At 44.7% G+C, this 12,500-nt stretch overlaps 2 protein-coding genes across 4 annotated transcripts in view; both read left to right on the top strand.

Moving 5' to 3' along the window:
* Positions 1-2,611: 2,611 nt before the first annotated feature.
* nol12 (nucleolar protein 12) overlaps positions 2,612-12,500 on the top strand; it is a 14,943-nt gene continuing 5,054 nt past the window's right edge. Inside the window, exons 1-6 of one of the 2 annotated variants that reach the window (XR_006924927.1) lie at positions 2,612-2,775; positions 2,913-3,018; positions 3,107-3,155; positions 3,361-3,503; positions 3,673-3,770; positions 4,529-5,016. Coding sequence is in view for 1 of the 2 variants with exons in the window: in XM_046843663.1 (XP_046699619.1) it covers positions 2,684-2,775; positions 2,913-3,018; positions 3,107-3,155; positions 3,361-3,503; positions 3,673-3,770; positions 4,529-4,724 (684 nt within the window). In the remaining variant the exon portion in view is untranslated. Of the gene's footprint in view, positions 2,776-2,912; positions 3,019-3,106; positions 3,156-3,360; positions 3,504-3,672; positions 3,771-4,528; positions 5,179-12,500 lie in introns of those variants that run through there. The other variant, XM_046843663.1, reaches the window with a different exon arrangement.
* LOC124381794 (serine/arginine repetitive matrix protein 1-like) overlaps positions 6,298-12,500 on the top strand; it is a 19,088-nt gene continuing 12,885 nt past the window's right edge. Inside the window, exons 1-4 of one of the 2 annotated variants that reach the window (XM_046843660.1) lie at positions 6,298-6,544; positions 8,099-8,220; positions 8,523-8,707; positions 10,768-12,500. The exon at positions 10,768-12,500 is cut by the window's right edge and continues 785 nt beyond it. In XM_046843660.1, the coding sequence (XP_046699616.1) occupies positions 6,356-6,544; positions 8,099-8,220; positions 8,523-8,707; positions 10,768-12,500 (2,229 nt within the window). In that variant the 5' untranslated portion in view covers positions 6,298-6,355. The remainder of the gene's footprint in view (positions 6,545-8,098; positions 8,221-8,522; positions 8,708-10,767) is intronic. The other variant, XM_046843658.1, reaches the window with a different exon arrangement.

Raw genomic sequence — 12,500 nt, 5'->3', positions numbered from 1 at the left:
ATAGATTGTGTGTGTGTGTGTGTGTGTGTGTGTGTGTGATCATGTTAGATTGTGTGTGTGTGTGAGAAATAATGATGGATCGTGTGTGTGTGTGTGTGTGTGTGTGTGTGTGTGTGTGTGTGTGTGTGTGAGATAATGATGGATCGTGTGTGTGTGTGATAATGATAGATTGTGTGTGTGTGTGTGTGTGTGTGTGTGTGTGTGTGTGTGTGTGTGGTGTGTGTGTGTGATAATGATAGATTGTGTGTGTGTGTGAGAGATAATGATAGATGTGTGTGTGTGTGTGTGTGTGAGATAATGATAGATTGTGTGTGTGTGTGTGTGTGTGTGTGTGATAATGATAGATTGTGTGTGTGTGTGTGTGATATAATGATGTGTGTGTGTGTGTAGATCGTGTGTGTGTGTGTGTGTGATGTGTGTGTGTGTGTGTGTGAGATAATGATAGATTGTGTGTGTGTGTGTGTGTGTGTGTGTGATCATGTTAGATGTGTGTGTGTGTGTGTGTGTGTGTGTGTATGTGTGTGTGTGTGTGTGTGTGTGTGATCATGTTAGATCGTGTGTGTGTGTGTGTGTGTGTGATCATGTTAGATCGTGTGTGTGTGTGTGTGTGTGTGTGATCATGTTAGATCGTGTGTGTGTGTGTGTGTGTGTGTGTGTGTGTGTGTGTGATTGTGTGTGTGTGTGTGTGTGTGTGTGTGTGTGTGTGTGTGTGTGTGTGTGATCATGTGTGTGTGTGTGTGTGTGTGTGTGTGTGTGTGTGTGTGTGTGTGTGTGTGTGTGTGTGTGTGTGATCATATTAGATCGTGTGTGTGTGTGTGTGTGTGTGTTAGATCGTGTGTGTGTGTGTGTGTGTGTGTGTGTGTGTGTGTGTGAGATCATGTTAGATGTGTGTGTGTGTGTGTGTGTGTGTGTGTGTGTGTGTGTGTGTGTGTGTGTGTGTGTGTGTGTGTGTGTGTGTGTGTGTGTGTGTGTGTGTGTGTGTGTGTGTGTGTGTGTGTGTGTGTGTGTGATCATGTTAGATCGTGTGTGTGTGTGTGTGTGTGTGTGTGTGTGTGTGAGTGTGAGAGATAATGATAAATCATGCAGATTAGCTGAACTGGTGACTGTAGATGTTCACTGTATCTTCAACAGCTTCCAGGGTTTTGACTTCCTCATGTTCTGTTTGCTCAGCGTGTTTGCTGGAGTAAAGTTCATGTAGAATCAGGATTCACAGAGTCCTGCCCCTGCTTTGGTAAATAAAGAGCTGAGGGCAGTCTTCCAGGTTCAGCATGTGGTCCTCAGACACCATCACAAAGCAGATTTACACAAATCCGTACAGTAGGTGAAGAATCGTGAGTGTGTTCCTGAGGTGAAGACTGGAAGGAAAACCTGCACACACACCTCAGGTCAGTGTGGGCTCTGGGGTCTGGACGTCCCTGATGTAGAGGAGTAAAAGGTTAAACATGTAAGTATGCAGGAAGTTCAAGTGCAGTCAGATGATTTCTGTCTCTAAAGCCAGAACATTCAAAAAACTGTAATATTTCACAACAGCGTGGATCCACTTCCATCAACATCATCTCTACACTGATGGTCTAAAACCCTGTGATTATTCTGTGAGGAGAAGATCCAGTTCCTCTCCTTCTCTCAGTAACACCAAAGCAAGTCATTAACGTTCCACAGATGTGTTCATTGTAGAACTTCCACAGCATTTCTACTGAGATCTTCTGAAATCAGAAGAAATAAATCCTGCACATTTTTACATGGTTTCTTTTATGTTGAATGAATACGCTTTAATGTAGCTACTGCTGTTTAGATCATTATTTATTAATAAAACCCTGGACAGGCCACGCCCACAAGGACAAAGTTTGGAGTTTCCTTTCACTCCTAATCTTCAGCCCATGTGTGTGTGATCTCCATCATCCCTCTCCCAACATCTGCTCTGGCTGAGGTGATGAGGATGTTCTGGGAGACTGCACTGGAGCAGAGAGTAAGGACACAGGTAGAGTGCTGCTCAAGCTGTAGGACATGTTCATATCTTCATCCTGGTCTTCACTGCTGGTCTGAGAGCTTCTCCTTCTCCTCAGACAGTCCTCCCTGAAAGGCTTTTGTTATTATCAGGTTTTATCTTGGGGTAGAACTCCTCTCCTGCTACTGTCTGCCTTCCCAGTTGATCTCATCCATCGTTTTTTTCACCTTCATCCATCTGCACAAGGTTCCTGAGAGAGAAGCAGCACTTTACCAGCAGGTGCTCCAACATGACACTGTGTGTGAACCTCAACACAAGCCGTGTGTGTGTGTAACAATTCCTGACTGTGTAACAATTCCTGACTGTGTAACTATGCTAATGGTAGAAACAGACATTTATTAAAAATAAATTAATTAATCAAATAATTAATTCGGTTTTCTGGAGATACAGTATCGTGCGTTTTACAGTGACATCTACTGGTCAAACTGCGCAACTACTTCAAGATTCAGTTTCGAGCTGGAGAGTTTAGCTGCTGTTATTTTTACATTAACTTACTAAATTTAGTTTTTCAACTAAATAAAACTTTTATATGTGAATAAACGCAATATAAGATTTCTGTAATATTCAGCGGTTTAGTTTTATAAGTCAGCAGTTCGGAACTGAGTTTCTGTGAAACGCGGCCGCCCGGACTGTATTCAGAGGAGCACATGGGACCGGAAGTGAAGCGCACATGTGAAGATGGGGAAACAGAGGAAACCTGGGCAGCAGAAAGCAGGATTTAAAAACAGACAGAATAAATGTGCTGTTGTGTTCGATGAGAAAGAGAGACAGTAAGTGACCACGCCCACTATTATCACCTGTCCAATCACCTGTGTCCTGCATATCCTACAGTGTGTGTGTGTGTGTGTGTGTGTGTGTGTGTGTGTGTGTGTGTGTGTGTGTGTGTGTGTGTGTGTGTGTCTGTCAGGGAGTTCCTCACTGGGTTCCACAAGAGGAAGGTGGAGAGGCGCAAAGCGGCGGTGGAGGAGATCAAGAACAAACTGAAAGAGGAGCAGAAACGACTAAGAGAGGAGGTGTGTGTGTGTGTGTGTGTGTGTGTGTGTGTGTGTGTGTGTGTGTGTTAGGATGGTGTGTTAAATTTATGTGTTGGTTGTGTTTTAGAGACATAAAGAATACCTGAAGATGCTGAAGGAGAGAAAGGAGGCTCTCGGTGAGTGTGTGTGTGTGTGTGTGTGTGTGTGTGTGAGGTGAAGGAGGTCAGAAGGTTGTGGGTTGAAGCTCTGGTATCACCAGGCTGTCACTCTTGGGGCCCCTGAGCAAGGCCCCTACCCCTGTGTGCTCCAGGAGTGCTGTATGAGAAGAAACAGGTTCACTGTAAAGTCCATGTGAGTATAAAACTCTTCTCTTTCCCACAGAAGATGCAGATGAACTTGATGATGTCGTCACCTCGACTACAGAGTCCCTGCAGTACGATCACCCAAACCACACGGTTACCGTGACGACCATCAGTGACCTCGACCTGTCCGGAGCTCGACTGCTGGAGTCTCTGAGCAGCCAGGTGAAGGTTCAGACTCAGTAAGGGGGGGTGATCATGAGTACACTGAGGTTCCACTGTTGGGCCCCTGAGTAAGGCCCCTAAGCCTCACCTGCTCTGTGTATAAATAAGATCAAAGCTCTGTAATGCACATGTGGTGATGAAGATGATGGTGATGTTTGTGGTGTTACAGGCAGCAGGAGCGAGTGATGGTGATAAAGGTGAAGGTGATGAAGAGGAGAAAATAGAAGCATTACCCAGGAAAGCTGGAAACCCTCTCCTGTCTAAAAAGTACTGCTCCATCTCTCTCTCTCTCTCTCTCTCTCTCTCTCTCTCTCTCACTCTTCCTTGCTCTCTCTCTCTTTCTCACTCTCTCACTCTTCCTCTCTCTCTCTCTCTCTCTCTCTCTCTCTGTCTCTCTCTCTGTCTCTCTTTCTCTTTCTCTCTCTCACACTCTCTCTCTCTCTCTCTCTCTCCCTTTCTCTCTCTCTCCTCTCTCTCTCTCTCTCTCTCTCTCTTCTCTCCCTCTTTCTCTCTCACACTCTCTCTCTCTCTCTCTTTCTCTCTCTCTCTCCTCTCTCTCTCTCTCTCTCACTCTCCTCTCTCTCTCTCTCTCTCCTCTCTCTCTCTCTCTCCTCTCCCTCTCTCTCTCTCTCACCTCCTCTCTCTCTCACCTCCTCTCTCTCACTCTCTCTCTCTCTCTCACACTCTTTCTCTCTCTCTCACCTCTCTCTCTCTCACCTCTCTCTCTCTCACTCTCCTCTCTCTCTCTCACACTCTTCTCTCTCTCTCTCTCTCACACATACTCACTCTCTTTCTCTCTCTCCTCTCTCTCTCTCTCTCTTTCTTACTCTCACCCATCTTTCTCTCTCTCTCTTGCTCATCTCATCTCCATCTTCTTTCTCTTTCATTATTTTTTTGTTTAGTTTGCTTCCTAAATGTATCCACTTTTCTGTATTTTTATTTTTTGTCTTTATCTCACTTATCAAACCCCCCTCTCTCTCTCTCTCTCTCTCTCTCTCTCTCTCTCTCTCTCTCTCTCTCTGTAGGATCCAGTCTCTGTCAGCATCGCTTCACTCCTTCACCAAACAGAAGAAGAGAAAAGGTAAAGCGGACACTAGGTGGCGAAATCAGCAGAGCGACAGGAAGTCATCGGTTGCCATGGGCAACAAGCATCGCCTCGGCAAGACAACAAAGAAGCAGCGACGGAAGAGAACGGGTCTGAGAGGGCGGAGTCAGGACTGAGGAGCTCCTGAGGATCTTCATTACAAACCAAATAACAACCAGAAGATGTGAAGAAACCAAATCGAACCGTTTACAGAACCTGCAGAGACGTCCCTCAGTACCGCTGCCGTACCGCTCAGAACTCCTCCAGCGGTTCTGGAACCTGGTTCTGACCTGCTGATTCACCACACCACAGTCTAACACGGGTCAGGGGTGTGGCCTGTTGTCATGGTAACCGGGGAAGCTACAAATTTAAATCCTGAACTCGAGAGTGTGTGTGTGTGTGTGTGTGTGTGTGTGTGTGTGTGTGTGTGTGAGATGTGCTCTGAATGAAATGACATTCTAAATGAAAGTGTGTGTGTGTGTGTGTGTGTGTGTGTGTGTGTGTGTGTGTGTGTGTGTGTGTGTGTTTACACACGTCTCTTAAACAGGATCTCAAACACTTGTTCAGTTTTAAATAAATAAATAAATAAATGTGATGTTTTGGATCTGATGGAATTAAAACACTGCCTCACATTTCTGTAGATTTTATACATTAATAATAAAATTCCTCATTACAAGCTACAACTATCTACAGCTGTGTTACTTTAGTGTGTGTGTGTGTGTGTGTGTGTGTGTGTGTGTGTGTGTGTGTGTGTGTGAGAGAGAGAGAGCACGCGCGTGTTCCATCTGTTCACCAGCTCATGTCACTGTGATATTTAATACTGACCCTGGGGTCTGTAACGGCGGCCATTTTGGCTCCTCACGTGACACACTGTAATTAAGAGTAAATGATAATCAGATCCAAAATGGCTGTCGGTGGTGATCCAGTTGTTTCTATTGTCACAGTAGCCAATCAGACACGTGTGTGAGGATAAGTGAATGGTGAAGAGGCACCCTGAGTCACTCACACACACACACACACACACAGTTTTACACACACTGCATCATCACACAGACAGACAGCAGCAGGTAAGACCTGGATACAGCCTGGGAATTATTATTAAAGCTTCTGATCTTTACTGTGTGAGTGTGTGTGTGTGTGTGTGTGTGTGTGTGTGTGTGTGTGTGTGTGTGTGTTTCACTGTTCACTGGGTGGTTCAGATCACCAACACTAACAACCAGTTAACATCCAATGATGAGACACAGAATCAGTATATAATATAATAAATCTAGTAAAAAGTGTGGAAACTCCAAGTGCATGTTGATTTCGTTTCTATGCAACAAAGTTTTTAATGTCACGAGATGAAGATTTCCACTGACCAACAAATCTAAACATGTTCAGATCTTCTACTTTAATTTCACTGAAAAATCCCTCAGCATCAGCACGCGTCATTTCTCCAAACATTCATCTGAAACTCTTTACTGTGTCTCGTAAAACTCCTCAGAGATGATCTTCACTAGAGTTTCCTTCTTCATCTCAGAGCAGTTCAGTAGGATCGAGGTTTGGACTTCTTCTTCTTATTATTATTATTATTATTATATATTTACAGAAGAAATGCCTTTAATTTTTTGTATAATTCTATATTTTATATATAATATTTGTAGTATATGATTTTATATTTCTGTGTTTTATTTCTTTCCTCAGTGTGTCCACTTGATGTATGTTTGAGTGTGTGTGTGTGTGTGTGTGTGTGTGTGTGTGTGTGTGTGTGTGCTGACCGTTACCCATCATGCCCTCCACCGGTGACGAGCGTGTGTGCTCTAAGTTCCAGCCCAACATCTTCAACCCATCACGCTGCCATGAGTGCCTTCGTCTCAAACACCTGCACACACACACACCTACACACACACCTGAGCAGGTGAACCTGGTCACCGAGAGCAGCAGCAGCAGCAGGGAGGAGAAGGAACAGAGCACCAAGGTGAGTGATGAGAAAAAGACCAGGATGGAAATAATTCAGGTCTGATAATTTCTCTCCTGATAATAATTTGGTCTGAATTCATTACTGAATTCAGACCAAATCACAGACACAAGTAGACGTTTTCTGGAAATTGAGAAGTTGTGAAAAGGTACTTCAGGTTCAGCAGGGAGGTAAAGGGGCAGATACACACCACAAACAACCCTAGTGGTATATCTCATGTGGGTTGTGGTATTTCCCAGAAGTTCCTTCATGAGCAGGGTATGGCAGAAAGGTATCTCAGTCACAGGAGACCAGAACAACATCTGCTGAACAGTTCTGCACCAGTTCTTGGGCAATTTCTTTGAAACGTCTTTTTATTTTCTCACAGCTGCAGTGTAATGAGCATGAACATTAACATTAGCATCAACAGTCTCTGTGACGAGACAATGTTCCAGTAGATCTTCATACATAGAAATGTTTTTGGCTAAACTAAGCTTCTGCTTGCTTATGGTGGAACTGCTTATGGACCAGGTGTGTTGGAAGACCTGACCATCCCATGCCTCCATGTGAAGTTTCTCTACCTTGGGAATTAAGTGTTAAAAACAGATATACACTCAAGATTCTGAAGCTTGTAGCCAGAAATGTCTACAAACTCCATCAGGCATCTGAGATTTTTCTGGTTTGATCATGAAGTCGTCTCTGGTTAAATGTCATCCCTCGTTCTCTCCAGGGTCACCGAGCAGTGATGTTATTTAGTTCCATGCCCAGTAGAGGGAGCTGTAAAGGTTTTTCATGTCCAGTGTAGCCTTTACATCCATGCTTGTACTGACCCTCAGTGATGAGTAGCTCCTTATCCATGTGGTGTTTATGGAGCTCCATCTGACCTGCTTATAAGGTCAGGCATCATCTACAATTCTTGAAAAGATTGAAGGAGGAGAGCAGTGATGTTCACGTCTGTGTCTCGCTTTACAAATTCATGGAGGAAGATCATTTCACTGCTCTTTTGGGAATCATGAAGAATTTAATCTACATTTACTGCAGGAGAAAGTGCCAAAGAATGAAAAAGAAAAAAGAGGAAGAGAGAGAAGAAGAAAGGGTGAAGATCAGAAAAGAGAGAGAACAAGAGGAAAAAGAGATCAAGAGAGAGAGAGAGGAGAAGGATAGAGAGAGAAGGAGGGAGAGAGAGAGAAGGAGGGAGAGAGAGGGAGAGAGTGAGAGAGAGGGAGGGAGAGAGGGAGGGAGAGAGAGGGAGGGAGGGAGGGAGAGGTTGTAGAAGGAGAACAGGAGAGAAATGAAATAATGATGAAGTGAAGGTTGGGTTACAGAGTCGTAACGCAAACCCAACCACACACACACACACACACACACACACACACACACACATGCTCATATTATCACCCATCTTTCCTTTTCCTCTGTTTATTATTTATCACGTGTCAGTAGAACACGTGAAACAGGTGAAATAAAACACTGCTACATTCTGTGAAATAAAAAAATAAAAATGTTGTAATCTGCAAAGGTCAACAGTTTAGCCCCGCCCATAAAACATGGCTGTATTGTGATTGGCTGGTGCAGGAGGACTCTGATGACGTGTCGGTGGTGAGCGGTGGCTCTCTGTGTATCCTCAGTCCTGAGTGTGACCTTTACGTGTGTGACGGAGACGAAAGTCAAGACGAAGACGAACACACCTGCAACAGGTACGATAATAATCACCTCAGAACTGATGTACGTACCAGTTTATTCTCTCGTTCTCTCCGTCTCCTTTCTCTACAGGAACTCAGTTGGGATCATCATCAAATCATCATCAATAGTAATGATACATCTCTCTTTCTCTCTCTCTCTCGCTCTCTCCCTCTCTCTCCCTCTCCCTCTCTCTCTCTCTCTCTCTCCTCTCTCTCTCTCTCTCTTCCTCTCTCTCCTCTCCTCTCTCTCTCTCCCTCTCTTTCTCTCTCTCTCTCTTCCTCTCTCTCTCCCTCTCCCTCTCTCTCTCTCTCTGCAGTCAGTGTGAGGGAGACTCGTCCTCCCCCGGTTCGTTCACTCCTGAAGAAGAGGACGGCTTCTTCTCTCTCCCCCTCAGCAGGATGACACGTTTGGATCCCTCATCACACCGAAACAATCCACGTATGTGGATGGAGGAGGCGAGGAATCGAGAAAGTTTCTCTCGGCGCTCCTCCGTCCCACACGGTAAAGAACAATAACAATATTCATATCTCTAACATACATTTATTAAACACAGACTTCACTTTACAAACGTTCACGGATACGAACAAACCTGAAACTAAAGGGAGGAGAGCCGGCGTGAGCTGCTCGTACACCAAAACCCATCTAGACTCGTCCACCAGAACCCGTCTAGACTCCACATGATGCGCACTGGACTCGGACTCGGAATTCTTTTAAGTGACTTTTTTTGTAATACATTTTTAGATTTTTTTTTATTACTTAATACAAAATATTGTACACAGAATCTGTTTTATTATATTTAGTTTATTTGATAGTATTTATAGCTCTTACATCATTAGGAGTTTTGCGTAGTCAATAACAAACACAGTAACAACTTACGAACAAATTCATGCTACGGACACTTGTTCAGAATGCCACTCGTTCAGAACGCCACTCGTATAGAACGCCACTCGTTCAGAACGCCACTCGTATAGAACGCCACTCGTTCAGAACGCCACTCGTATAGAACGCCACTCGTTTAGAACGGCACTCGTATAGAACGCCACTCGTATAGAACGCCACTCGTTCAGAACGCCACTCGTATAGAACGCCACTCGTTCAGAACGCCACTCGTATAGAACGCCACTCGTTTAGAACGCCACTCGTTTAGAACGCCACTCGTATAGAACGCCACTCGTTCAGAACGCCACTCGTATAGAACGCCACTCGTTTAGAACGCCACTCGTTTAGAACGCCACTCGTTTAGAACGCCACTCGTTAGAACGCCACTGTAGAACGCCACTCGTAGAACGCCACTCGTTTAGAACGCCACTCGTTTAGAACGCCACTCGTATAAAACGCCACTCGTTTAGAACGCCACTCGTATAGAACGCCACTCGTTTAGAACGCCACTCGTATAGAACGCCACTCGTTTAGAACGCCACTCGTTTAGAACGCCACTCATTCAGAACGCCACTCGTTTAGAACGCCACTCGTGTAGAACGCCACTCGTTCAGAACGCCACTCGTTTAGAACGCCACTCATTTAGAACGCCACTCGTTCGTAAGGTGGAAAGCAGGAAAAATGGGTAGAAAAGGTTCAAATAAGCTTATATAAGCATATATGGAAATGTAGGTGTGTCATTATGTCTCTACATAAAGATGTGGGTGTGATTTTAAGTCTATTTTTGGAGATATGAGAACATATATGGGAATATGAAACAACATATGGAGATAGTCCATTCAGTCCATACATGGAGATACATGAGAACATATATGGTAATGAATGTCATTTAGTCCATATTTGGAAATGTGAGTGTGTGAATGTTGCTCTTCATGGAGATGTGGGAGTGCCATAAAGTCCATTTTTGGAGATCAAGACCATAAATGGAGATATAAAACCATACATGGAGATGTAGGAATGTAATTTGTTCCTTATATAAAGATGTGTGTTATTGTATCTCTTCAGGTAGATACAAGAATGTCATTTAGTCTGTATGGATGAAGTCTCTGAATAGGAAAGCACAAGCTGTTATATGTAAATGTATCATCTTTTAGCCAGCTAGCTAACGCTAACTAACCTTGCAGCAGTTTTTAAAGAGAAGTTCATGGTACCTTCACCGTTAGTGAGCTTGTGCAACTCAACCAATAAATGAGTAATGATGCAGACACTAAGTCATTTTGTTGCATGTGCACATCTCTGGTTACATCCTGATGTAGAGTAAGTGTTAATAACACGCCGTTAATTATTCCTCAGGGTGTTTTCCTCAGTGTCCCGTTACTGCGTGTGCAACGTTTACATGACGCGGCTGGAAACACGTGTGGATTAGTGTGTAACAATACCTGGATGATGAAATGTTAGGAAAGAATTCTGAAATAGTTCTGTTAGCATTAGAACCAGATTCTAAAGTTCTAATAAAACTGCACTCAAGCTATAAGTATGGTTAGTGAATATGGTTGCTATGGAAACGCACAGGAACTTTAGATAGAAATGAAGTGTTAGCTAACACCACTTTCTTAAGCGTAATTAGCGAGTGTTTAACATTAAGATTCAAATGTAAGTATCTACTTCTCTTTTGTTCCCAGTGAGTTCTAAGGTTGAACAAGACAGAGAAAGTGGATATTTCTCTCTGGGCCGTGTGACTGGTGCCAGAACATTAAGCGATAAAAGTCCTTCTCCTCATCGCCATGCTGAACGTGGACATCCTTTACCAAGCAACCGAACACATGAGCCCAAAGCAGCCATTCCATTCCGAAACCCAGACCTCGGTGTTCCTTCACAGAGAAGAACTACTGAGATCCAGAATCCAGATTTGACACTATTGCCATTGAACCCTTCTCCAGAACCTGTGGATCTCAGCATTGAAGTGGAAGCTCAAGCAGGTCCGAGATCTTTAAGTCCCACACCATTCAAGCAGGCTGAATCCTTGGGGGCATCCCAGAAAAAAGGATTCAGATCACCAAGTTCACCTTCCAGTAAAAACTTATTTTCCACGAAACAAGATTCAGGATTTTCCCGCTCTTTATCTCCTTCCTGTAGTGCCACTCCTTTTAAACGGGCTGAGTCTGTCTCCTCACTATCGTCCCGTGGGTATGGGATGGACAGTGTCTCAGAGAGGAGAGCCCAACCATGCAAAAGCCCCAATCGAAATTCCTTTGTCCGTCCTTCTGAATCTGAAGCCATTCGGAAAACCTTCAGAGGCTTTGCTAGCACTGTTGGGGCAGTCAGCAATCTCAATAAGTCCCAGACGAGCCCATATGCTGACCTGAGAGCCGGTTTACGGAAAACAGAGCCCCCCAGTGGGCAGGGTGCTAAAACCCGAAGTCCCTCCCCTGCACGGCGGAGCCAAGATGCAGCTGGCCGGACTTTTCCTCGGAAAACAGAGCCCCCCAGTGGGCAGGGCTCTAAAACCCGAAGTCCCTCCCCTGCACGGCGGAGCCAAGATGCAGCTGGCCGGACTTTTCTTCGGAAAACAGAGCCCCCCAGTGGGCAGGGCTCTAAAACCCGAAGTCCCTCCCCTGCACGACGGAGCCAAGATGCAGCTGGCCAGTCTTTTCTTCGGAAAACAGAATCAAAAACTGTTTCAAATAATCAGAAAAAATGTGAAAGTCGGACCTCATCACCATCCAGGAGCAACAGCAGGTCAATTCTGCGTAAAGTGGTTGAGGGTTGGCGTAGTGCGTCACCTGTAAGAAAGGGCTATGGGACAGCCAGCCAACTGGAAAAGAGCCTTGTTTCAAATGGGCGGAGTCATAACGGCTCTAACTCTTCTTCTTTAAGACGGAGCTTTGAGACAAGTAGTCCATCACTGCATAAATCTGAAACTAAAAGACTCTCCCCTATATTAAGACGGAGCTATGATGCTCCTACTAAACAATCATCACTGCACAAATCTGGATCAGACCGATCTTCCTATAACCGAAGTCCCTCCCCTTCAAAGCAGAATTATGGCTCTCCTGGACAATCAAATTTTAGATCAGACCAAAGCAATTATTCTAGACCAGTCCCAGCCTCCTTCAGCCGAAGTCCCTCCCCTTCAAAGCGAGATTATGACCCTACTGGCCAATCACATTTTAGATCAGACCAAAGCAATTATTCTAGACCAGTCCCAGCCTCCCTTAGCCGAAGTCCCTCCCCTTCAAAGCGAGATTATGACCCTACTGGCCAATCACATTTTAGATCAGACCATAGCAATTATTCTAGACCAGTCCCAGCCTCCCTTAGCCAAAGTCCCTCCCCTTCAAAGCGAGATTATGACCCTACTGGCCAATCACATTTTAGATCAGACCAAAGCAATTATTCTAGACCAGTCCCAGCT

Source organism: Silurus meridionalis, chromosome 29 (assembly GCF_014805685.1).
Source record: "Silurus meridionalis isolate SWU-2019-XX chromosome 29, ASM1480568v1, whole genome shotgun sequence".
NCBI classification, from domain to species: Eukaryota; Metazoa; Chordata; class Actinopteri; order Siluriformes; family Siluridae; genus Silurus; species Silurus meridionalis.
This window is presented reverse-complemented; position numbering and strand designations above follow the sequence as displayed.